The sequence below is a fragment of the Mobula hypostoma genome, chromosome 1 (genome assembly GCF_963921235.1).
Source record: "Mobula hypostoma chromosome 1, sMobHyp1.1, whole genome shotgun sequence".
NCBI lineage: Eukaryota > Metazoa > Chordata > Chondrichthyes > Myliobatiformes > Myliobatidae > Mobula > Mobula hypostoma.
The window spans coordinates 213,559,259-213,586,072 of record NC_086097.1 but is presented as its reverse complement, the minus strand read 5'-3'; the positions used below and the strand labels follow the sequence as shown (position 1 = coordinate 213,586,072).

The 26,814-nt window shown below is 38.0% G+C and overlaps 1 protein-coding gene across 4 annotated transcripts in view; it reads right to left on the bottom strand.

Moving 5' to 3' along the window:
- chd7 (chromodomain helicase DNA binding protein 7) overlaps positions 1-26,814 on the bottom strand; it is a 236,865-nt gene that overhangs the window by 28,007 nt on the left and 182,044 nt on the right. For all 4 annotated transcript variants that reach the window (XM_063064050.1, XM_063064060.1, XM_063064079.1 and 1 more), the window contains exons 17-30: positions 25,623-25,818; positions 25,338-25,505; positions 25,053-25,232; positions 24,802-24,912; positions 24,512-24,714; positions 19,459-19,658; positions 15,412-15,571; positions 14,582-14,671; positions 8,987-9,090; positions 4,595-4,724; positions 4,396-4,468; positions 4,125-4,182; positions 2,258-2,486; positions 540-748 (exon numbers count right to left, since the gene is read on the bottom strand). In XM_063064050.1, the coding sequence (XP_062920120.1) occupies positions 540-748; positions 2,258-2,486; positions 4,125-4,182; positions 4,396-4,468; positions 4,595-4,724; positions 8,987-9,090; positions 14,582-14,671; positions 15,412-15,571; positions 19,459-19,658; positions 24,512-24,714; positions 24,802-24,912; positions 25,053-25,232; positions 25,338-25,505; positions 25,623-25,818 (2,111 nt within the window). The remainder of the gene's footprint in view (positions 1-539; positions 749-2,257; positions 2,487-4,124; positions 4,183-4,395; positions 4,469-4,594; positions 4,725-8,986; positions 9,091-14,581; positions 14,672-15,411; positions 15,572-19,458; positions 19,659-24,511; positions 24,715-24,801; positions 24,913-25,052; positions 25,233-25,337; positions 25,506-25,622; positions 25,819-26,814) is intronic.

Here is a 26,814-nt window from a genome sequence, read left to right as displayed (position 1 = left end):
ATGATTTTGTAGAATGACAGAGCAGCCCTGAGAGTCTTGTATGGCCTACCTCTGCCATTATTTCTTTTGATCTACAGAGAAACAATGCTATTCATTTCTTTCACCCCGCAAATGCTGAAAATTTGAAATAGAAAGTGCTGGAAACACTCAGGTCAAACAGTACATCTTAATCAGACTTGACACTTGACCAAAATCATCCATCTACGATAGCAACTTGCATTCTCCATTACTACAGCTTGATCTGCTGGGCATATCCTATAGCCCTACTTGTCAACAACAAAAAATATCATTACCTTCTAACGGCCCCTTTAATACATCTGACCTGGTTTCACCTGATTAGATATTTCAGCCCTCTCACTACCTTTGAGAAAAAACAATCAGTCTTTCCCAGTTCTAATGGAGGTTTGCCAACTTGAAACATCAACTGTTTCTCTTCTCATACTTGTCGTTTGACCTGTTGAGTGTTTCAGCATTTTGTTTTTATTATACATTCTGTCTTAACCATCTGCTTGCTTCCAGTCGCCACAGTAATGTCTTACCTTCATCTGGATGAGGAGGCATATGACATACTTTTCTACACATTGTCACAAAAGAGTTGAAGTACTTTTCCAAACTATCATCAGACTTTTTATCCAGTCGAGCAAAGGCACGGAATTGGCTCCAGTCAAATTGCTTCTTTGTTGGATCAAAAACTATGCCAAAGGTTGATACTACACGGTAAAAATCTGCCTCTTCCCTCCTAGTCCACCTAGACAACAAAGATATGTTGATAAAAGCATTTCAACGTTGAAATCATGTGGGAAGTAACTGGTATTGGCATGTTGTCACATGTGTTAAGGTACAGCAAAAGTTTCAGTCTGCATGTCATTCAGGGAGATCAACACACAAGTACATTGAGTTAGTAAGAAAAAGCTTTAGCTCTCCATTCAAGAGTCAGTGAACAGCAGGAAAGCTTAGTGACAAGATACTGTATGGCTAAATTCAAACCCTAATTGCACTGCATTTTAAGAGTCTAAAGCACCAATGATACTATATAATATCAATTGAGAGATGGCGAGATAAATTTATACCCCAGGGAACTGATAATAAAAACTAGGCGTGAACTAGACTGAAACTCTGTCGGTGGTGCTACTCTTTGTGCCTTGCAATGTTGCTGAACTTTAAGAACAATAAAGCTCTTTGGGCATCAAGAACAGGAAACCCACACTGATTTTTTGTCTTGTATAAGGCAGGAGACAACACATTTCCAGATTTAACACATTTCCAGATTTTCCACCTTGGCCACTGTTTTGCTTCCCACAATTTTCAGAGGGGTATGTTTTCGAGTTAACATTATTAGCAAGACCACAAACCCTTGCACATAGACTGGCGATTCTCTGCAATGCCGCTGGGCTTTGATTTAAAATTGACTATGGAAATTAATTATTTGAAAGTTAACATCTGATGCAATATCTGCCATCCATAAAAAGTAACTGGAAATCAAATCAATGCCCATTCTTTAAACTTCTGCAGTTTTGCAGGCTTTAAACATTTCGTTGATTTCTTCACAAAGAATTAAAACAGAACTGAATGATATTCAGAGAGTGAATAAGTTCAGACTAGAATGCAGGCACATATAGCATAAAGCAAAAGAAAACCATGTTACCTTACAGCTTTGTTTTAAGAAGTAGTAGCTAAAATATTGCTGGACAAAATGAAAACTAAGGGAGGAGTGCAGGAAGATGGGAGTTGAGAGGGAAGATTTAAAAGATTTTCCTTAATGTTTGGTTTGATTCAAGGAATTAAAGGTATACTAATGGACCCATTTCTAATATGCTGAATCCCAAATATTATTTTATAACTTATACCCATTATTGAGTATCTGATTTTTGTTCATTCTTCTAGTCTTTACTGAAAGATCTACGTTTGTACACACCCAATTTCTACTAAATCCAAAAGGTCATTTATAATTATTTTCAGTTTTGTCTTGGGTGTCACTTTATTTTGGATTACTGTATAATGTTCAGCATGATTTGTTTTTGAGATCTCTGAAAGCTTTCTGTTCTTAAGAACTAGTTTTCTTCTCAAAGGTATTTACTCTATCCAACAGCTTCCTTGAAAAAAATTGCGCAGCCTAGGGATCTCTGATTCAGGAACTTTAGAATGAATTATTTACTGTCAATACATTTCACTTATTAAGAGCTGAACAACGCCACAGACAAGTATTCCAAACTTTAATATATAGATTGGAAATAGAGTGCATAATTCATGGTATTACCTTTGACGCTTCTCAGATATGGCTGCATTTCTCTCTGCCTCCCGAGCTCTCACTTCATCTCTTGGCCGACGTCTGCGACGGTCACTTTTGTTTAGTGCTTCTAATTTCATCTGCTCCCTCTTGTAACTGCGCTGATAAGCAGTGATAAGCCGGCGCAGGCGTGTTGTTAGAACTGAGGTGCTGGGCCAATAGAGTTTATCCGACTCATCATCTTGATCAGGTTGTTTGTCTATAAAAACAGTATATCCAGCAATGCTACTCATGCCTAATCAGTGGATCATTTAAATCCTGTATTATCACCAAGCAAACCCGTTTTTGTAATCCAAAATCTATTCTACTATTGTTCATGCAGTTTTTGCTTTATTTGAGTTAAGTGGAACTTGTTTAAATGTTCAATAAATATGTACTGATATCAAAGTACTAACGATTCGATTAATATGAATTTATAACACTGAGCTTCAACTTATTTACATAGTTTTAAAAAATGTTTTACATGAATTAACTCAAAATATGAAGCCAAACTAAAGCAAAACTAAGTGAACTTAAAATCACAACATAGCTGCCTTTTGTTGAAGTTTGGTCAATGAACATGTTCGTGCGCACCAATTAAATGGTGAAAAATAAAACAGGGACCTTGCACCAGAGCAAGTACACTATTCTGCAAGTTTCTCTCCCACTCTTCAATCTTTCCTTAGCTGTGGAATTTTTCATCATGATTACACCAGCTACAAACAGCAATCCTCTGACATATCATCAATACCATCCAGCTTATGGTTTCTGTTTGACATCTTGCACTAGCATTCTTGTTTTTAAATTCATATTTCGAAACTCGTAACAAGTTTTGCAGACAATTTTCTAATAACCTTGGTCTACACATTCAAGTCAAATTAAGTCTAAGAAAATCAAGAGAGCATTTTTCAAACAAAAAGAATGCCTCATATGATGTTAAAATGAATCCCATTTGAATTGCAGTTCAAAAGTTTCACTAAAAAATTGTACATAAATAACTTCAAACCCATTTATCCATGTAGCCACATTATCCTTTTGACTCACCAGAAATACAGAAACTATTTTGGCCTACAAATTCAGCTTTGGCTCATGTACTTGAACACAAAAGTTACAATAAATTATACAACATGTCTATCAATAACTGCGATACAATGTTAACTTAGTTACATAATTTTAACTTAAATATTTATTTTATGCACATCACAGCCTATTCATATTTCACATTCTCATTTCACTTTTGGTCTTCTTCCCCACCTACCTTTTTCCTCATTTTCTCACACTCCCTCCCCACTTCACCCCACCACCACAATCCATCTTGTCATTAAAAAAAAGCTGAGATTTCTGTCGGGATACCACAGCTTCAAGGTTTAATGTGCTTGTATCAGATTCAGCTCTTTGTTGAATTAAGGAAACTAAAGAAAGAATTAAACTCTTCAGCAGATTAACAGGAAGAAAATTTAGTAGGATTACAATAAAGTTTAGAATTTTAATCTTCCGTTATTGCATCCTGTTTATTCTTGCAACAATACAAAACTAGAAGCGGCTATATGAAAATTTGATTTTAGTATTTTAGATTTGTGCACAACTGAATCAAAGAGTTAATTAAATCCAAAGTAATTCCAATTGACAAGCTAAGCTCTGAAGTAGCCTGGTATTCAGCTAAGGGTTCCACACAAATATATGCAGGATTAATACTTTAAGTTACTAGGGAAAAAAATCTGTAAACAACAGTGGTGAATTCCATGTATGTATAGGGTTGACTGTTTGATATAAACTCATTTGGTCTAAGCCTAGAATCACTAGTCATTGGTTACTAGAATGCTTCACTAATTCCCTCAACCTTATCACGAGACCTCACCTGTATTCACAGTATCCACACATTCATCCTTGTCATCTTGTGGTGAATTCTCAAATTCCTGCAAAGAATTAGCTATTAATACTTTTGGAACATAATTTTCTCAAGGATTGTTACATTTTACTCCAAAGTTTATGAAGTGAAAAATACTTAAAGATTCAAAGTAGCACTTTCAAAATATTAGTGCATGTTCCTATCAACAAAGATACGTAAATCAGATGATTTAAAACTAATCTTGCAAGAAGAAGCTTACAGGTTCACTAGCAATACTCACGTCCATTTCATCTTTGAATGGAATTCGGCCAGGTTTATATTCTGGATCTTCTTCTTCTCTGTCAAAATCAACACTGAAATAACAGCATTAGAGGTCATGGGCTTGTTGCTGCTGCTGCTTATTGAGTGCAAGAATGGGGGAATTGGGGGGTGGCAGGGGTATGTGTTGGATTATAAAGGTTCTCAAAAGCACAACTTACCCATCACTAACATCAGCCAGCACATCTGTTCCCCGCTGTTCAGCAGCCATGGCCTTTGCATCAGGCATTCCTACTCGCTCCAGGAAACAGAATAAAGGATCTGCCCTTATAGAATTGTACTTTTCATAGCCTAAACAAAAAACGTAAATTTTTAAAACCACATTTTAATCAGTGAACGTAACTGTATATAAATCAACTTCTATTTTTGCACAACAAAATATTTATGCACATGGATAAAAAACATTTCCTGGAAGTTGGAGAAAGTGAATAAAAGTTATGATTTCAATAATTCAATGTACCTCAGTTTGATCATACTTACAGTGAAATACATAATTAGTTTGACATTTCCTTGAATATACTTGCCTCTGAAATTAAGAATTAATACTGAAATAAACACTCATTTAATACTTTGCAAGGTATTTAAGTCTGAAGCTAATTACTGAATGGGAACAGAGAAGTAAAACAATATAGCAACAATGACGGAATCATTGGTGGAATGGAACGGTGGAGCAGACTTGATGGGCAGAATGGCCTAATGCTGCTCCTATATCTTATGGTCTAATAACTTTACAATAATTCCCCTAACATAATTTGTGTATAACTAATTAAAAGATATTTGACTGCAAAACTTTAGGGGAATTGGCCAACCAAAAAATGAGTCTTAAAAATAAGGGGAAATTATCAGCATCTTTTGAGCTAGTTATAGCACTTCCATTAATACAGAACATAAAAAAATTTGCATGCTCCAGAAAAAAAAACTGAGAAAATGATTGTCAGGCTAGACTTGCTTCAGTTGGACCACGAGCAATACTGCCTCAGTCAACCAAAAACAGCATAATTCAATTAGGTTCTGCACTGTGACACATTGTTCTTAAGTACTTTTGAGCCTCAAGCCAAATTGTAATCATGAAAGGTTTTATAAGCCATCAGTCTACCCCCCTAGTCAGGACACACACTAGAGAATTCTACTGTGACCTCGAGTGAATTTGGATTATGATTAGGAACTGCTCTTTGTATACATCATGGCTGTTCTGCATCCCAGTGGTTCAGAGTTAACAAGACAGTATTCCACAACAGGGAATGGGAAAGTCTCAGTGCTGACATTTGTGAAATACTACTTGGAAAAAGGCCCAGGAGGCACTTACACAGATTAATAGCAAAGGTTAAGCTACTATTCACTCCAATACAGGGCTAGAGCAGAGAAGCAGAACAAGAGGAGCAGAGCTGGAAGCAGAGATAGTTGCAGTTTAGTAACATAAACATGCATTGAATTTTAAAATTATTGAAACAGGTGCATTTTGTAAATAATTTTAAAATGAGCAATTGGAAGATATCCTTCATTATTGGAGTTTCTAAAAGTATTGTGCCCAGCATCCAAGTCATTCAACCAGAAGCATTTAAGTATTTCAACAAGAGACAAAAAACAAATTGTTCAACTTGAAATTTGTTACATTTTACAGATTAGGTCAATTCGATTCAAATCAGTCTTTTCCTAAACTGAGATTCTTCTCCTCTATAGGTTACAGATCTTTCAGCTGTTAGTTTGATTTCTTGCACTTCTGTTCTCAACTTCATCCTCCCTCAGAGCATAATGAGGAATGCCCATCTTAATCTAATAACTTTCACATTTATTAGGCATCTGGTATTCACCAATTTCTGTGAGAATCAGAATCGGGTTTATTATCACTGCCTTATGTCGTGAAATTTATTGTTTTGTGATAACAGTACATAATACACAGTAATAAAAACAATAAATTACAATAAGTATACATAAAAATAAACAAGTAGTGCAAATAGAGAGGGGAAGAAACTGTTCCTGAAACTTCTGAGTGTGTGCCTTCAGGATCTTGTACCTCCTCCTTGATGGTAACAATGAGAAGAGGGCATGTCTTGGTGATGTAAGTCCTTAATGATGGATGCCACTGTTTTAGAGGCATCGCCTTTCGAAGGTGCTCTGGATATTGGGGAGGTTAGTTCCCATGAGAGACCTGGCTGAGTTTATGATTTCCAGCAGCTTTTTCCTATTTTGTGCAGTGTGCCCTCCATACCAGAGGGTGATCCAGCCAGTTACAATGCTCACCATGGTACCTCTGTAGAAATTTGTGAGTATCTTTGATATCATACCAATTCTCCTCAAACTCTTAATGAAATACAACCCCTGTCATGTCTTCTTTGTAGTTCTATCAATATGGTGGGCCCAGGATAGATCTTCAGAGATGCTGACAACCAGGATCTTGAAACGGATCACCCTTTCCACATCTGATCCCTCGATGAGAACTGGTGTGTGTTCTCTCAACTTCCCCTTCCTGAAGTCCACAATCAATTTCTTGGGCATACTGACACTGAGTGCAAGGTTGTGGCTACGACATGACATGACATGACCACTGTATGCCTCCTCATCACCATCTCAAATTCTACCAACAATTGTTGTGTCATCAGCAAATTTATAGATGCTGTTTGAACTGCACCTTGCCACACAGTCGTAAGTGTACAGACAGAATAGAACAGTGGGCTAAGCACGTATTCTTAAGGTGCACCTGTGTTGATCGTCAGCGAGAAGATGTTATTTCTGATCCACGCAGACTGTGGTCTACCAGTGAGGAAGTAAAGAATTCAGTTGCAGAGGGAGGCACAGAGGCCAGGTTTTAGATTGTGTTGAACACTGAGCTGTAGTCAATAAACAGCATCATTGCGTAAGTACTACTCTTGTCCAGGTGATCCAAGTGGAAAGCTCGTCGATCCGTTGTGGCAATAGGCAAATTGCAGCAGGTCCATGTCCTTGCTTTGGCAGGAGTTGATTCTAGCCATGACCAACCTCTTAAATGTGAGTGCCACTGGGTCACAGTCATGGAGATAGCTCACCCTGCTCTTCTCGGACACTGGTATAATTGTCGCCTTTATGAAACAAGTGGAAACCCCCACATGCAGCAGTGGGAAACTGAAGATGTCCTCGAACACTCCCACCAGTTGGTCAGCACAGGTTTTCACAGCCCAACCACATCAGGACCTGATGCTTTATGAGGGTTCACCCTTTTCAAAGATGTTCTGAAGTCGGCCTCCGAGACAGAGATCACAGGGTCACCAGATGCTGCAAGAATTCAAATAGATATAATTTTATTCTCCCTTTCAAAGTGTGCTCAAAAGGTATTGAGCTCATCTGGGAGTGAAGCATCAATGCCATTCAAGATTTTAGGTTTCACCTTGTAGGAAGGAATGGGCTGCAAATATAGCCAGAGCTGATGTGCATCCGATTCTGTCTCTTGTCTCAATTGGAATTGTTTTTTCACTCTAAGGTTGCTTTCCATTGGTCAAACCTGGTCATCTTGTATAATTCTGGAGCACCGGTCTTGAAAGTCACAGTTCCATCTTTCAGTAGACTACAAATCTCAAAGCCTTCAACATGGATTTGGTGATTGTAGCACATCTGCCTCTCTGTTCTTTGAAAAGTCCATTCCTTTCAGAACACCCAAATTAACTCCTCTAACACCAATATCCTCAAATACTATCCTCTGCGGTCACGCATTACCTCTTAAGGGTCAAAAGCACTTTTTTTGATCGAAAAATAATACCGTATCCTCTACAATGGACAAAACGAACAGCTTTGCTAAACAGCTCTGTTCAGTCTTCAAATTTCTGTGTGGAAGCTCTGTGAGACCTTCTCAAACTGCTCCTCTTCTGTGTTTCTACTGGCCTGATGCAAAGTTTCCTGAAACTTCAACGATCCTGATTCCACCCCCCCCAAAAAAAACCCATACAGATGTTCTTAGACCCACTGAGCTCCTCCAACAGGCTACATGCTGTTCCACAAGCTTAATGTTGAGTTGAGTTTCAGGACACCTGCCACTTGGTTTATGCTATCCATTCTACTCACATTGCCCTCACTGCAATTAAAATCCAACCTCAATGACTGATAATAGCCCCTTCATCCTTCCATGAATGCTATCTGGCCCAACGAGTACTTCCATCCTTCTGAACTTTTTTTATTCTGCAATTTATTTTCCCATTTTCAAATAAAATACTTGACCTTTAAATTTGCAAACTCTTTTATCAATGTGAATTACAGCTACAATTTTTTATCTGATTATTTACCTCATAATTCCCCCACCCACCCTATGATATTTAAGCCATTTCAAACCCTAGGCCTTGCATCTTCATCCTGACATCCACAATATGCAAACCTTTCTGTAATAGTGGCTGGACTGAAACTAGCTTGCATTCCTCCTAGTGCCAAAGATAATAATTTTTTCCCATGAAAATTATGATTTAACTTAAACATACCTAGAATTGCACTTGGAGCTATTCCAAGTGACATACTTGGAACATGGAGTGACACATTAAGTAGTTACATTTCACACTTTGATTGGGGTATTAATAAAAGACGTAATTACATACCATGCTTAAATACTCCAATAAGAAGGCATTTATCAGCCTCCCGATCCCACCAATCTGTAGGAAGTTCACCGTGATCGATTTCTGGGATCCAGATATCCATATCACTAAATAGATAAAGTCTCAATGTGTAAATGAAAGCTGTTTCTCAAAAAAAAAACAAAATTAAGCTATATATTGACATTTATTCAATCATGAAACAGGAATCCTAAAGTATTCAAAAATGCAAGCTCAAAGAGGCAAATGCCATTTCATTTTCATTAATATTAATGTCAAAAAAATAATTCAATACAACAAAAGATTAACTACAATTTAGAAAATTATGCCAGTTTTAGTTTTCACATTCGAGCGATTTGACTTCCTTCTCACTGCATTTAATGGAATATAGTATCTAATCAAAAACATTTATTACTAAGCTTTCACATTCTTTGATAGAAAAATACTCTATCTCACTCAACATTTCTTAACTATCAATTTTAAAACATTCTACAACTAAAGAAAATTGCATCTTATTAAAAAAGCATCTCATAAAATCCTTAATGTAAACATGTTCATGATAGCAACATTTATGGAGATTGAGATAAATTTGGCAGAGATTTGAATCAAATCCAGGACTTTTCTGATACATTAAGTAATGCATGTAGCCACCTTAAATATTAAATTTAATTGGAAACTGCTCTAACAAGCAAACATAAGTTAAAGCTGAACTGTGGAAAAGGCTGACAGAGGTTACAGTGTGGACTCTGCTAGCAAGGAATAAAAAGGATGCTTGGCAGCCAGCTTCAAGTCAATTTCAGTTCATGTCAGAAACTTGGCACCTGGCTCACTCTCGTTTCTACTTCAAGTCCATCTGTTTTCCTTTCCACAATTGAACTTAAGTCATGTAAAATGTCTTGCTTATAAGTTTTATGATGCACATGATCAGTAATCCCAACTGACCTTTATTTAGTACCATGTTCAAAAACGGCATCCTTTAATAATTATTTGCATCTCTGATTGATTAAACCAGTTGCAGATATATATTGCATATATATATCTTTTCAGTTTCTATTGCTAGAAAAAAATCCCAACATACTGATGCATTCGTATGTCCTTTCTAACCTGTGCTGCCACTAAAGTATGCCTCATTCTGGTTGTCTACAACTCAGTCTTTCAAGAAAGCAAATAACATCATTTTTCTCCAGCAAAATCAACTTCACATTTATACACTGAAATTTGCAGACTACAAATCCATTCTTAGAGTGCATTACTTCTCCCCTATATGATGCTGGCCTTCACTGTATTAACTATATATCTACAAATCTCCTCAAAGGTATACATACATTTTGAAACTGCATTTTCAGTCTACATTTAGGCAAACAATGAACATTAACAGTTCCTGTGCCAATTACAGAGCATATTTCATTACTTATCAAATATAAATCCCAAGTGAAAATGAAAGAAGCTGCGATGTTTGAAATCTGAAATAAAAATATTTTAGTTTAAACTTCCAGCTGGCCAGGTAGAATCTACAGTAAGATAAATGATGAACATTTCAGGTTGAAGACCCTGCATCAGAACTGAAAAAGAAAACTATTTTTACATTGCAGAGAAGGTGGAAGAAATATGGATAGGACAAAGGGAATCTCTCTGATAAGGCAGGTCTAAATACGTCATGGGTTAAGTTGTAAAGGTCACTCAATTGCGGGGGGGGGTCAATTGAAACAGTTAGTAGAAGGGAAAGGCAGAGCACAAGCTGAGCTGAGGGTAATGAGGGAATTAGTTACAGACAAAGGAGATAAGACCAAGTCCTGATTCAGGCTCTTGACCTGAAAATCATCAATTGCTACAACCGCCCTCGCCCCCACACACACATACTGCTTGACCTGCTGAATTCTCTCAACAGTTTGATGTCTTTTGACAAAGGGATGTGAAAACGTGCTAAATCCATCCCAAATGTCACAGACTAAACTAATAGAAGTAAAACTGAGCCAGCATCATTTACTGCAGAAATGGCGAGCTTTCAGTCACACATGGTATTGTTCTTCAACCTTACACTGAGCATCAATATGAGAGTACAGGAGGCCACAAGCAGGTCACAGTACAAGTAGGTTGGACAATTGAATCAGCAAGCAACCGGGTGTTTGGAACTGCTCCTGCAGACGAAATACATAAATTCAGAGAACTGCAAGTTAATTACTGCTTAATTTGAATGACTGTTTGGATCAATGAATGGTGGGAAGGAAAGCGGTAAAAAGACAGGTGTGGTATCATTTGAAGCTGCATGGAAATTTTAATAACAGGTGAGAGCTTGGAGATGAAGAGGGCCTAGGATTTAGAAAGGAAAAGCCCTTTCAAAATGTTGAAAAGAAAATAAAGATCTATAGGTGGTAGAATCTTGCTGAATCTGGCAGAAGTTATCAAAGATCTGTTGATTGTGGAGGCTGCTATAAAGAGCTTCTACTGTTTACGAGAAGAGGGAGTGAGAGCAGAGGTGTACGCAAGAGATGAGATGCAGTTAAGGACTCTATCAAGGTTTAAAGACAGATTTCAGAGGCACCTCTGTGAGAATTCCAGTCATCGGAGTAAATATGATGGAGGGGGAAAACTGGGAGAATAGAATGGAGTCCTTAAAAACTGCAAAGTAGGAGAAAGGTATTGATGAGATAAATTATCCGCATTTTTATCTGGATTCTACCCAAAAGTCAAAATGGACCACATGAAGGTAAGAGTAAGGTGGAAAATGGCAGCTAAAGCCATGATTTTTTAAAAAAATTTGAGTTCATGAAGCTCTATCCCACAAAAAGAGGAGCAAATATTGAGCCCACACCAAATCCCATAGTTATATCTTTAGTTTAGTGATGTTTAAAGAGAAGTTGAGCAAGGTGAGGATGAATTCAGCTGGATGAATGGGTCAATTCAGGGGGCAGGGCTCTCAGAATACTGTGGAAGAGAAGTGTAGAAATATTGGATATTCATGGTAAGGACAAAGAAAAGCAGAAAAAGCCAGTGTGGAAGGCAAAAAAATATAGATTGGAAGGGACAGGACAGAGGGAAAGGATGGAGTCAAACAGGAAGAAATCAGTTTAGTGGGGCAGAGCAGGCCAAAACTATAATTGTGCCCAGACTGCTTGTGGATCTTTGACAAGATACAGTGAGCTGTGCTACGGAGGGTAAATCTCCCAACAAAATGAGACTTCTGATGGTCTGGGAAACAATGTCCTGACTTTCATTTGTGGGATTATGGCCTAGAGGGAGGTATGAGGACGAGTTTGAGAGCTAATGTTTGGCTTCTGTGTTGATAGGCTTGTGACGTGGTGTTCTTTGTCCAGACTTCCATCCTCCACTAACCATTCTCTTCCTTTTTGTTCATTGTCGTGCAGCTGCAGGAGATGCCATACCTATCATTTAATCTCTTTCATTCTAACTATCCAGAAGCCAAACAGTCCTGGCAAATGTAGCAGTAACTCACTTGAATGTTTTTCAACTTAAGAGCCCTGGATTTGGTATTCACAACATAGTCTCCGTGACTTACGAAGAATCCACTCTGACCTGTGACCTCCGACCCCATTCTAATGATACCAACACAAGCTTGGTGAACAGAACCTCATCATCTTCCAGACTTGATCCCCAATTCTACAGCTTCAGATAACCAACTCCCTTCATCTGTTGCAAATTATCCACCTGTGGGCTCAGTTTCCGTCTTCAATTAGCAGCACCTGATCTCTATCTTATTACGAACACTCAACTCAACTTTCTTCTTTAATTAAATGCTTAGGATATTCCAAACTGTGAAAGATGAAGTCTTCAATACTTCCTTATTTGTATAATTCTCTGGATATTCTTTCTTTTGAAGTATAGCAATTACATTGCCTGCCTATCCATCTGAGTCTTGTAATGAAAAGTCCAAACTACTTTTTTCACTTCATTAGATTAAACAATGGATGGAATAAGTGTCCTCCAAGAGGACCACAACCTTGTCATAGAGTTTGGTGGCTTGCGTGCCTCAATGAACCAGAAAGCTATGTTAGCTGGAGTAAGGGCCTTGTGCTTTGACTTTTGGTAGGGTCATCTATGCCAAATGGGTCAAAGGGCAGAGGTCTGGCTAAGGTTCTCCAGGTTTGAGGGTTTAGCTCAGGACTAACAATCCTGACTGGTTTAAAAAAAATTGTTAAGGAAACAGCAACGAAGAAGCCTATATCTTCGGGATTTGCATAACTGATAGCATTGTAAACTGAGAGGAAGCTACTGGCAGGATGAAGGAAGCACTGAACAGTGCCAAGATCACGACCCTGAACCATACTTGGAGTACAATGGAGAAGATGGCTAAGGGCAGACGAAGATGGCTAAGGGCAGACAAAGATGGCTAAGGGCAGACAAAGATGGAGGACCTCCATTGCTGCCCTAAATGCTAGGGGAACAAGAGGCATTTGATGATGATAATATTGGAATTAGCATAAAGGCAAAGTTTGTTCAATTCTATTAATATTGCATTTTGATTTAAATTATATAGGCAAGCTTACAATCAGTTGGTGAAAAGCAAATCTGCAAGGTTTATCAAATTTGGATTGGACTTTATATTTGCATCTTACTGAGTACAGAGTCACATGATGAAGTGCACATTATTTGAACATCCTTGCTCAGGAAAAACATGGACAAAGAGACGTCAAAACTAAAAGGTCGCTGGTCAGTATGAAAACTGGGGAAGTTTAATTCATATGCCTATGATTTAACAAATTTAGTATTCAATACGACTAAAATGAGTTTTGAATTCAATTTACATCAGTAACACTAGGAAAGATTAACAAACCAGGCAAGGAAATTTTTTTTCAGGCAATGCTCCACCTAGTAACTGGTTATCACTATTCATATTTTAAGATCTAGAAGCTCTTGCATATTAAAAATCTGCTTAAATTTTACCGTAACTTATATTTTCATTAAAATCTATCTATTGATAAAGATTAAATGAACATCAAAAGGCACTTTGGATCATCCAACAAGTTGGGTTTGCAACAGCATGGAGTCAGACCAATAGAAAAGGTACCAAGCTATAGATGAATTCAGTATTACATGGCCACATGTTCCATTGGACGATTATGAATAGAGAGTCAAATCAGTAAACGAGCTCTGGATGCAGATTGCTCATTTAACTTTGTTTCTTATCCTCAAAATTTTAGACTTTACTGATTTGAAATTTCAACAGAAACTGCTGGCTCGTTTCCCCAATATTTATCTCAGAAATGTAGTGACAGATCAGTTTAACCCGAATTGCGTCCAGGTGTTGGTTTTTAAACATTTAAGCCTCCAGATTGTTCATCACAAATAATGCACTAGATTCATCAATTTTTTTTTTACACTGAAATAAACTTTGCAGGATTAATTCTGCTATTTAAAACAACATCTTACAGTGCTCATCATGACAATCACCCACAATCCCCATTTGTAGATTTCAGGCTGGACAGAGTATTGAATACAAACTGAAATACATTCAACTATTAGGAAATCTTTCTTTAAACAAAACTAAACACGGGGGCTTAGTTTAAATCAAGGAATTTTTTTTCTGTGTCTACATACCAATCAAAAACCATGATAAAGATCCCACTGACACATTTCACTGACCTTGCATCTGCACCATCAAATATCTTGTCTGCTACATCGCCTATCACTTCCTGCCTCAAATAATACAGCATCCGCACCCGCAGTAGGACTCTGTAGAGGAAGAAAGTTTGAACATTAGCACTGTTTGCCAACACTAGCTTTTGGCAGCTGCTTCTGTTCATCCATCATTCTGCCAAGGCTGATTAGCTATGCTGTATGGTAGGCTTGAAGCATGACAGATGGTGGCATATAATCACCTCTGTGTGGTGCTTTTGCTGGCTTTCAACAGCCATGCTTGGCAACCACTTTCAACATACTGAGCACAGTGCTGTGCAGCCCAGACACATTTCTTTCAGTAATGCCTAATTCAGTTTGTGAAGTTTAACGTGTATGTTGCCAGTGCTTCTGAAGTGTTCAAGTAAGTTTGTAAACAACCGAGCAGATGGCTTGCAGTAGGCGTTCTGCTCCATTATCTCATGCAATTTCCTCAGCTGTTGCATACTATCTTCTGAAGCAGCTTTATGTTTAGAATAATGAGCAGCTACATTAGTAGCTGAAAAAGATAGATATGCAAAAATCTAATTTCAAGTGTCTCACTACAAACAATGGTCTATTTTACACCTTTATTGAAAACATGGGTTTCCAAGCAGTATTTAATGCACATTTCTGAAGTAGTTTCCAAAGACAGTAACAAGAAGGCACGTTATTAAAATGCTAATCACAAATACAAATGAATTGTACAAATGAGCCAAAAATGATTAAACTCGTAAATTTAAAATAACAAAAATAAGATTCAAGATCCTTCCTTCAGTTGATATTTACTTTGCCCGCAAACTGTAACTAAAACTCACTTGTTGCAGTGGTGCTTAAGATGTTTCTTGTAACCATCATCGTGCAGTAAGATATCTGGGTTGCAACTCGAAAGCCAATCAGCATTTTTCATGATCGGCTGAGTGGACTGGCTTTTAACTTTCTTTCCTTTCCTCCCTCTGGGCACTGGCGCAGACAAACCTATGAGAAGAACAAATGTACAAGTTACAATCATCCTAGCATAGAACACACAAACCCACAAACTAATTAGTGCACAGATTGCATAGTTTTCAACTTCCTGAAATAAAATGTAATCATTGCATTGCTCTTGCTTTAATCTCTTTATTCCTTCCTCAATGCGGCTGTTGTAATATCTTTATCTCTTGATTTTTTTTGTTCTCTCTCTATCAGTATTTGTACTTCTGCTTCTGGAAACTACCTGGTTACCCTGCTTGACTTCATCAGTTTATCTTCACCAGTTCCACTGATTCCTCAGTTTTTTCCTCACCTGTTCTTAAAATCTACACCTTTCCATCAATCCTGGTTAAGCGAGGTAAGTATATCATAGCATCTCTTGCTTCTGTTCTTTCCTCTCTCCCCCCTTTGGCCCTCTCAGCCAGCTTGATTTTATTTTCCCTTTACTTGATGTCCCACCTACTTTCTCCTCCAATTGTTCTGCCCACTCTTTCAGATTCACATCTCAAACAGACGACAAAAGCCTAGTGAAGCTTATAACAGCTTAAGAAAATATATGCTTTTAAATTGATAGCCATTAAGAATTGCAATGAGAAGCAGTAGGAAGGACATTGGATGAGGCAACAAGTGGGTGGGTGAAGGTTTCAGCAGATATTTTGGACATGGAAATAAGCAGCCTTGGTGATGGTCTGAATCTCACTTCAGTATCAAATGTGATAGCAAGACTGCTAATGGCCTAGTTCACATTTTAAGATAGCTGCCAAGAAGAACATAATCAGCAGTAGGAATTAGAAAAAAACATTAGCTGTCTCAGCCCAATACTTCAACTCTTTATTCCTTTCCACAGATGCTGCCAGACCTGCTGAGTTCCTCCAGCATTTTCTGAATTAAAAATGATGGCATCATATTTATGAATACTTCTGCGGAGTAAACTTCATCACATTAGTAGAGTAAGCAAGGTGACCAGTCAGACAATTTAGAGACTGGAGTCATGTGGGGTGAAGTACATTTAAAAGTGTCACTGTTTATCACAGAGCAATACTTTCCTCTGAAGTGAAATGTAGGACACTGTAACTAACCTGCTTGATTGGGACTCATCCATTACCTTCAATATTCATTTCCTCCCTCTGGTACTCTGTGGCTTCAGTTAAGTATAAACTAAAAGAAAATTCACTGCCATCTTCAAAATTGCATTTGTTACCAGGTAGGACAAAGGCAACAAATGTATGAGAAAATTACAACTTGGAACTTCTCTTTAATTTATGCACCACCTTGACATGAAATATACTGCTGTTTCATGGTCGCAGATTATAATTCTTTGTCACAGATTAAAATTCTGTAAGTCCTTGCCTACTACAGGTAAGTGATTACCTCCAGAAGGATTACAGAATTTCAAAAAGGTGACACACATCCACCTCTGGAACGCAATTAGGGCCAAAATTAGTCAGCGATGCCCACATCCCATGACAGAATATGTAGCGCAGGAGGGAACCAAGTAGGAATTCATGTGGGACACCACTAGCAATTGTGTGGATATAGGAAAATAGAAAAGAGTAGAATGAAGTGTAGTCACACTCAAAAGGACAACAGTGAACATGGTCTCAAGAATATGACATAAAAATAAGAAATCAAACAGCACTATTTTGGATAGACACAAAGCAGAAAAACAATGGAAACAAGATTAGTGGCAGTACACTTGAAAAACACAGCAGTGATTTAAGGGCTACCAAAAATATCAAATTTTGTGATATGTTAGGAAAATCCTAAGAATTTTATTATACTTGGATGAATGATGTAATATTAAACTAGCATGCTGGCATTTAACAAATATACAATAATTTAATCTATATTCATTGTTAACTAATCAAAACGTATTGTCCTTTTATGGTTAAAATAACCTTATTTCTTGTTATTAAAACAAGACTTCACCCATTATAACCAAATTTTCACTAAAAATATAGTGCCTGATTTGGACACCTCAATCTCCCTCATCATGCTGTTTGATATTTAAAAAATTTAAAAAGATTTCAACAAGCTTAGTATACTTTTCATAAAAGGTGGGTTTTGCACTAAAATTATTAGATTTTGAAGTAATTACTAACAGTAATTACTTTTTTCTCTAGCAATGTGACTGTTGATAAAGTGTCCTTGTCACACAGGAATGAGAAATATAGTTGTATAAAATTTAGAACAAGAAATTTCATTAAGTTCCCTCATGAGTGCCAATGGTTATACTGCATGGTAGCCTCATTCCACACATACCTAACCTCCCTGCATCTTTCATCAGCACCTCTTCCACCTATCACAACACAGCTTTTTTTTCATCTCCCCTATCTTCCCCCTCATCTGGTCTCACATATTCACCTGATATAGCTTTCTGGATATGGAATTTCATGATTTATTAATGACTCCAAGTTTTGGACCACATAATTGCAGAAGTTTTCTACACATCCATCTATCACCTAATAACTCTAACCAGTCTGTTTGATCTTTCACAACTGTTCCACTTGACAGATTAACTGGATTTAAACCAGAACTGTTAATCTACTTTGTACCTCTTCCTGCGCATTTACATCCTTTCTGTAATATAGACCTGAACTCTACAATATGAACTGAGGGATTGTTTACTATGGATTAGACAAAGACAAATTGGAATATTTACTGATACACTGAGAGAGTTGTAACCATGCAGGAGCAGAAGGATTGAATATCCATACACTTAGATCATTAAATGCTACTGTACATGTTCATTAAACACTGGTCTCTCTCAAGAGAGTAAAAAATTAAATGTGAGGAAGTTCTGCTTGTCTTGTCAGACCCTGCCTGGAGAACTGAATTCAGTTTCAGTTTCACTGAAGCACAGGAATTTATGAGAATGTTGTGATGACTTGACTGTCTGAGTTATGGAGGTTGGGAAGGTTAGTACTTTGTGCCCTTCATGACTTTATACACCTTTATAAAGTCGCCTCTCAGTTTCCTACACTCCAAGGAATAGACAGGGTAAAAGCACACAGTCTCTTTCCAGGGGGAGCCAATCGAAAACTAGATGGCAGCTGTTGAAGGTGGAAGGGACAAAATTTATTTTACAAGGGACCTGAGGGGCAAATTTTCACCAGAGGGTGAAACAAGCTGCTGGGGCAAGTAATCAAGGCAGGTACAATAACAACACAGTGTATGGATAGGAAAGGTTTAGAGGGACATGACCAAATGCATGCAAATAGAATTGGCTTAGGCAGGCATCTCGGTTGGCATGGACAAGTTAGGCCACAGGGGCTGCGCCTGTGCTGTATTATGCTATGATTCCATTTTTGGACATCAACAATATTGTATAGATTTATTATAATTGTGTCAGGACTTAAATGATTAAATTCTGAGGTCAGGGTGCATAAGTTTGGTAGCATTCTCAAGTCAATTTAAAAATTGATTGGTCTTATCTGGATTTTAAATGATAAATGGCTTTGATTTTTCTGGTGAGAATTCAGTACAGAGATCATAACCATAAAATTAAAGTATAGTCATTAGGAGCAAAATAACTAAGCATTTTATTCTTCTGCACAGAATTTGGTGAAAACCACACTGAAGCACTTCACCTGATAGATTGTGAAAGCCACATCAGCAGAAATTTAAAATTAGAATCAACAGCTTTAAGAGTGTCAAGGGGTGTAAATCAAAGTTGTGTAAATGGAGTGGAGATGTATCAGTAATTGTTTAATTATCTGATGAATCAGCTCAAGGGATAAATGCCATAGCCCCTATATCTCTTTCTATTATTACAGCTGAAAATTATGAAATATTCTCTTCTGGTTCTTAACTAAAATTTACTTATTTAACTTCTTGGCATTCACAAATGTTCCCTGGAAGCTCAAGATCTGATCAAAGTAATTTAAAAATACCCGAGTGGTTTTGCAGTGCTCGAGTCTGTCCATCCTCAGTAGGAGTAATCAGATCCCATATAAATCCTTTGATCTTCTCATCTCCTCTGTAATGGTTCAAGCAGTACACAAGGATAGTGCGGCAGATGGTCTCCACATCGTGTTCTGTCAACTGTCGTTTAAAACGACCATGTGATAATATATCACTCCATCGGCCCCAACTGTGGAAAAAAAACAATATAATAGTAATTACATTTAGTCATGCACACTTTGTACAGTACGACTTTGATACAGTAGGTATTAAGGGGTCTAGAGAAGAGGTGGACCAATTGAAAAGAAAAATGAAGGGTTTGGGAAAGTAGGAGCAGTGCAAGTGGGTAGACTATGCATCTGGATCAGTAAGTTTTGGTGACATGGGTAATGGTAGTGATTTTGAATGGGTACACTAGGGCATCCAGATCAGTAAGTTCTAGTGACACAGGTAATGGTAGAGATTTCTAAGGAAAAGGGAGCTGGAGTGAGCAAGAGGAAGCAGTGAATGAGAACATAGCTGGACATAACTGCAGTGAAAGAAAGTGGGACAGGGATAGTAGCTACAGCAGAATGGGCAAGGAAGTGGCAGTGAAAAAATTCAGGGCAAAAGAGAGCAAACAGAAAGCAAGTGAGGAAGATTTGAAACGAGGTGAACTGATCAAGCAAATGCAACAGCCAATTTATACATAAGATCCCATAAATTGTTGACCAGAACACACAGATCATCTTCTGCCTTCAACTGCCATCTTGGGATCTTGTCTCCATTTACATCTTACTGAGTTTTGATTTAATAATTCAAAATGTAGCATCTCTCACAGTGCAATGGTTTTTGCTTTTCAAAAAGACTACACCCTTGAAACTATTTTGTTCAAGCTTTCCACTAACCACAAAATCTGTTACTATGATTATTTCTGTTCCTCCATGGTTGCAGTTTTTGATACCTTGCTCTCAAGCTTTTTTTAGAGCATCAGTACAGCACAGTACAGGGTTTTCAGTCTGTTATGCTGACCTTCTATCCTACTCTAAGATCAATCTAACCCTTCCCTCCTAGATAGCCCTCTATTTTTCGATTATCCATGTGTCTAACTTAAATGCCTGTAATGTATCTGCCTCTACCAGCAACTGTAGTAGGTGTTCCATGCACTCACCAATGTGTTAAAAACAAAATATTGCCTTTGACATTCCCACTATCTGAGGGGTGATTGATAAGTTTGTGGCCTAAGGTAAAAGGAGTCAATTTTAGAAAACCTAGCACATTTATTTTTCAACATAGTCCCCTCCTACACGTACACACTTAGTCCAGCAGTTGTGGAGCATACAGATCCCTTCTTTGTAGAAGTGGTCCACAGCAGGGGTGATAAGTTCGTGGCCTAAGGTAGAAGGAGATGAGTTATTAACTTCGAACTTTTTGCATTGCCACTCAAAGAGTTGAAATGCACGTGCATGTAACGAGAGTGTCTTGGACCTCCAGGTGGTCCACAGCAGGCATGATTGATAAGCTTGTGGCCCAAATTAGAAGGAGATGAGTTTTACAGCTCTTGTTACATGCACATGCAGGTCAAATCTGAGTGATTATGCAGAAAGTTTGAACAACATCTCCCTCTACCTTAAGCCATGAACATATCAATCACCCCATGCTGTGGACCACTTCTGTAGGTCCAAGACGCCGACTTCTGCAGAGAAGGAATCCGTATGCTCCACGATCGCTGGACTAAGTGTGTAAATGTAGGAAAAATAAATGTACAGGGTTTTCTAGAATTGACTCCTTCTACCTTAGGCCACAAACTTATCAATCACCCCTCGTACATTCCTCCAATCAACTTAAAATTATGCTCCTCTATTAGCCATGTTGCATGGGGGGGGGTAGAAGAGAATGTCTCAGCCCACCCACTCGATCTATGCCTCTTATTTTATGCACCTCGATCAAGTCATCTCTCAAACGCCTTCATCCCAAAGAGAAAAAGTCTAGTTTGCTCAACATATCCTCATAAGACATGTTCTCTCATGCAGGAAACATCCTCTCTGAAGCGTCCACATCCTTCCCATAACATAACTACCAGAACGGAACACAATATTCCAAATCATACACACAAGAGAGAACACTGATGCCAGAAATTCAGAGCAACACACAAATTGTTGGAGGAACTCAGCAATTCAGGCAGGATCTATGGAAATTAATAAACATCAGACATTTTAGGCTGAGACACAATATCAGGGCGATACACCAAGTGCGGTCTAACCAGGGCTTTACAGAGCTGCAACAATATCACGTGGCTATTGAACTCAATCCCCTAACGAAGGCCAACACACCATGCACCTTAACAAATCCATGAAATTGTGCAGCAACCCTGAGTACATTTCCAATTTATGCTCCCAAGTTCTTGGCTAATACATCATAATGCGTTCTCTTCCAATTAAATACTTTTCTATACCTATTTACCTATCCCTGTCAAAAGCTATGAGACAGCACACCCTGATACCTTCCCAGTCATGCAGGGACTTCAACCAGGACAGCAAGCTTCTGACAAACTACCACCAACATAGTCACATCAACAACCAGAGAAGCCAACACATTCGATCACAGTTACACCACCAGGAATGCTTACAGTGCCATCCCATGCCCACATTTTGGCAAATCTGATCACCTATGTTTTTACTCCCACCATATAGGCAGAGACTGAAGACTGGAGCACCGTTGGTGAGAACTGTGAAGGTATGGTCAACAGAGACAGAGGAACATCTGAACCAGTGGACTGGACCGTATTCAGGGATTCAACTTTGCATCTTAATCAATATGCTACAGCTATCACCAACTTCATCAAGATGTAAGTGGGTGAGCGTGAGCCAGGTACTGAAAACCTGTGTCAACCAGCTGCCTGGAGTGCCATCTTCAAACTCTCCTTGCCGTAGTGCGAGGTTCCTGCCTGCTTCAAAAGGACAGTAATCATACCGGTGCCCAAGAGTCTCAACTAATATTGACAAGTGACAATCACATCTTTCATAATGCGTTCTGCTGAAACGTTGACTGTACTCTTTTCCTTAGATGCTGCGTGGCCTGCTGAGTTCCTCCAGCATTTTGTGTGTGTTGCTTGGATTTCCAGCATCTGCAGATTTTCTCTTGTTTATCATAATGAATTCCTTCTTTGGTTGTAGTTGGAATTGACTTCTGCTTGATTACTGCTCAGTTCAGTACCATCATCCCCTTGGTATTATTCGCCAAGCTTTTAAACCTGGAAAGTTGAACCTCCTGCAAATGGATCCTCGACTCCCCCGATGAAGACACAGCTAGCATGGATCAGTGATAAGATCTCTTCCTCGGAGACAATCAACACAGATGCACTTCAAGAATATATGCTTAGTCCACTGCTCTATTCTCTCTATACTCATAATTGCAGTGCTAAGCACAGCACAAGCACCATCCCTGGAATTTTCTACCCCAATGTTGAGTCATAGCCACTGATTCATAAAATAGGAATTAATAAATTTCTGTGTGGGATAAAGTAGGTAAATTTTGCTGAATAACTGAGTGGCTTAAAGAGCTACTACTACGATATTTTATTTAACTTCAAGTCTAGTCAATCTTTCTTGATTTCTCTTTTCATCAAATAAATCTGATCCTGAAATATATGTAGTAAATTCATCTTACACAAAATACAAGACCTATGAATTCTCTATGAAAATGAGTACCCCAAATAGTAATGACATCATATCCAATAAGGATTCTATTACCTCTGAAGTCCAATTCCTTTACAGTAAAGACCACCATATAATTTGCCTGCTTATCTGCTTGGTGCACTTGCATGTTCATCATGCAAATAATTATAATGAACAATAAACCAGATCCCTCTGCATATTATTTACCGGTTCTTTCTTTGAGGGAGAGAAGTACTCACGTTCATCTTACAATTAAGTTATGCCTGTAACTGCTGGAGTATTTCCATATTAACAAATGCAAGGTCAGGAATTCCACAGGAAAGTGGAAGTTCTGAACTTTTGCTCAGCTGACCTTTGACCCAGAGACAACTGCATTCTTCTGGTGGACTCCTCATGAAACCAAGGGAGGAAGTCTGAACTTTCAGAGATTTCCCAGCCTAAGGCAAAAAAAAATCTTCCTGTACAATCGGTGCAAGGTTAACCTGATCCAAGTCCAGCCGGCCGATTATTTCAATTGGAAGGAATGTAGCACAGTAGCTCAAATACAGGAAAATACCATTTTTAGTTAAAGCATCTTAAAATGTGGTCTAGTATTTATCCATGTTGTACTTTGGGCTTTTGCAGATAGCACTTCCCCTTGATCACAGGCTGAAGTAAAACTGGTACACTTCTCTATAAGTTAACCAAATTATGGCTTTCAGTAGATATGCAATGAAACAAAGACAGAAGGTTCAAACAAACTGCTGAGTGGAAGATCACAGTGAAAATTATTTGGCACCTTTTAAAAGAGCATTTCTGGCTGCATTCGGCACACAGCCATACTTGCTGAAACTGACTGCTGCACAAGTTGTCTCCTCTATGGTCCTGAAGTTAACAGAGCTGCTACTTCTCAGTCATTACTGTCCAATTCATGCTCATTCTTTATGGCTAATGATTAAAGGTGTAAAAAATGGGAACATGATATCATGCTTGCAGAAGATAAAATAAAAACCTCAGCAATCAGTTTGTTTACTTCCTGGTAAATTGCTAAGAGAAGGATCAGTATTCAAAACTGATTTATTTCACATTCCCTTCTTGCTGGTGCCATGTTCTTGGACTCTTACCACTACCTCTCCATTATTCTGCTATTGTCACTTTAGCATTTCTTTTCGCACTACTTCAATTACACTACAATTTCTGCACCAAATTTAAGTTTGTCATTGTACTTGTTGGTGTATTGATTATTATAATATACACTGTTTACCCTGTGAACTTCCATGCAATCAAGGACTTTCATTGCATCCTGGTGTATATGAATATAAACTGACAGCCCTCTAAGAAAACCATTCAGGGAGAGAACATACTTTACAAATTGGAAGTTCCCACTTAAATGTATTCTGTAACTCACCCATATACCAATAGGTTCTTCTCCACTCTAAAACACTCAGTCCTTGGATAACCATGGGACCTGTCCTGTGGTCTACGAGGCTTCCCAGTCTTTTCTTCAGACTCACTTTCCAAATCAGAAAATTCCATTAGTTCATCTTCCTTGATAGCATTGTAGTGTCTTGTTTGTTTTCTTACCCTTGGTGTATCAATCACCAAATTGTTCTACAACAGGAGACAGCACAGGTGAGCCTATATATCAACCAGCTTTTTATTTTTAAAATATGATACACAAGACTTAATGTTGCTTACCCTTCCATTTATTGCATCTATATCCAGTTCTGCTTTCTTTGCCCACTTTTGCCAAAAGTTAGGATCGTCAAGGGAAATATCTGTTCTATTTCCAGAAGCCACAAAGCTAGCCTGAATGAAACAAAATCTTATTGTTATGAAGATTCTACACAATTTACTTCACAGCAATTTTATTTAGTATCTTGACCTTTGTACTCCTTTGATATGCTTTTAACACATCTCCAGATTTATTCTTGGTTAAATATATTTACCTTGGCAAAAGTAGACCCTTTTCCTTCAGACTCTATAGTAATTGTATGAGTACGTCTTAAAAGAATCTGGTCAATATCTTCCTCACAGAATTTTGACCCTTCATCTTCTTCATCCATCAGGGCACCATATGCTCCTTTCCTCAGAAGATCCTCAATTTCCTTTTTGGACAGTTGCTGCATCTGCATATTTTAAATTTTAAATAATGCTCTTACAAAGCTATTTACAAGTCCAATTGCTTGAGAAAATTAGTTTGAAACAGTGAAATATTATACAAAAATGCATACCCCATTAGCACTATTTTCCCGTCCACTCATTGATTGTAGAACAGCTTTGTCCAATCCAAGCTTAAGACTGGCTTTATCAAACATCTCTCTTTCATAAGAATTCCTTGTTATTAATCTATACACTTTCACTGCTTTACTTTGCCCAATTCTGTGACAGCGAGCTTGAGCCTGGTCGGAATGGAACATTTTTTTAGTAGACAGTATCAATCTATCTTCAAGACATAGCCTCTTGCTAAAACATAATTGAATACATCAGACAAATGGAAATTTGCAAACAATTCTCACCTGGAGATCATTTTGTGGGTTCCAGTCAGAATCAAAGATGATGCAGGTGTCAGCAGCAGTAAGGTTAATCCCTAAACCTCCAGCACGAGTGCAAAGCAGGAAAACAAAACGATCCGAGTCAGGTTTTGAGAAACGATCTATTGCTGCCTGTCGAAGATTCCCCCTTACACGACCATCAATGCGCTCATACAGGTGTCTAGAAAGTAATTTTTGGATTAAAAATTAACATTCATCTAACATACTGTATCAAAGTTCAAAAGCTGCTACTTGCCAGATTTTGTTAATATTTATGGTGCACATAGAAGCTCCCTCTTCCCCACCACCCCCTTCTAGCATTGGCAATTTGGAATGCGCAAGGCAGGCTGTTCTTCCCATGAATGAAAAAAAAATTAAAAACCTTCCATAAAAGGAGAAATTTTAAATGCTTTGATCATTAGATTTTGATGACAAAAATGTCCTTGTATACTCAAGTTCAACTACAACACATCATTGGTGTCTCCTTAATACAGAATTATCAACAGTTAAGAGATTTTTTGATACAGAGAACATTTTCAATTTTTATTTCAATTTTAACTCTCAATATTGATATGCATCGCCAAGTTTGCCATTTATTTGTCTGAATTTGAGGGGAATATTTCACCTGATTTACACATGAAAGATTTCCATAGTGGTGTGTAAGAATTGCCTGCATTATGAACCTTGAGCTATCACAACTGTAAAGGACAGACTAAAAATGGACAAAGGTCTCCTTATATCCAACATTTTTACAGGGGCATGGAGTGTAGAAATTATTTTCATAGTTTTACCATCTTAATAATTCATCAATTTAAGGCCAAAACATTGTTGGCACCTACTACTTGGAAAGTCTTGACACATCTTGCTCTATTCAATAGGAGCTCATGTTACACTTTTAATAGCAGCTTACATTAACTTCTACCAAAATATCACATCTTAGTATGTCTTGAGTAAATGCAAAGCCAGTGAGGATGATCAGTTAGTTCTCTTGTCAATTAATGGAGAACAGAGCTACAGATGCTGGAATCTGAAGCAAAAACAAATAATGGAACAACTCAGCTGGTTGAGCAGCAACTTTGGAAAGAGGGAGTTCTGAAGAGGGGTTATTACCACTAAACATTCATTGGTTTCTCTTTTCACAGATGCAATTTATTGTTTCTTTTTTCCTGGATTTGTT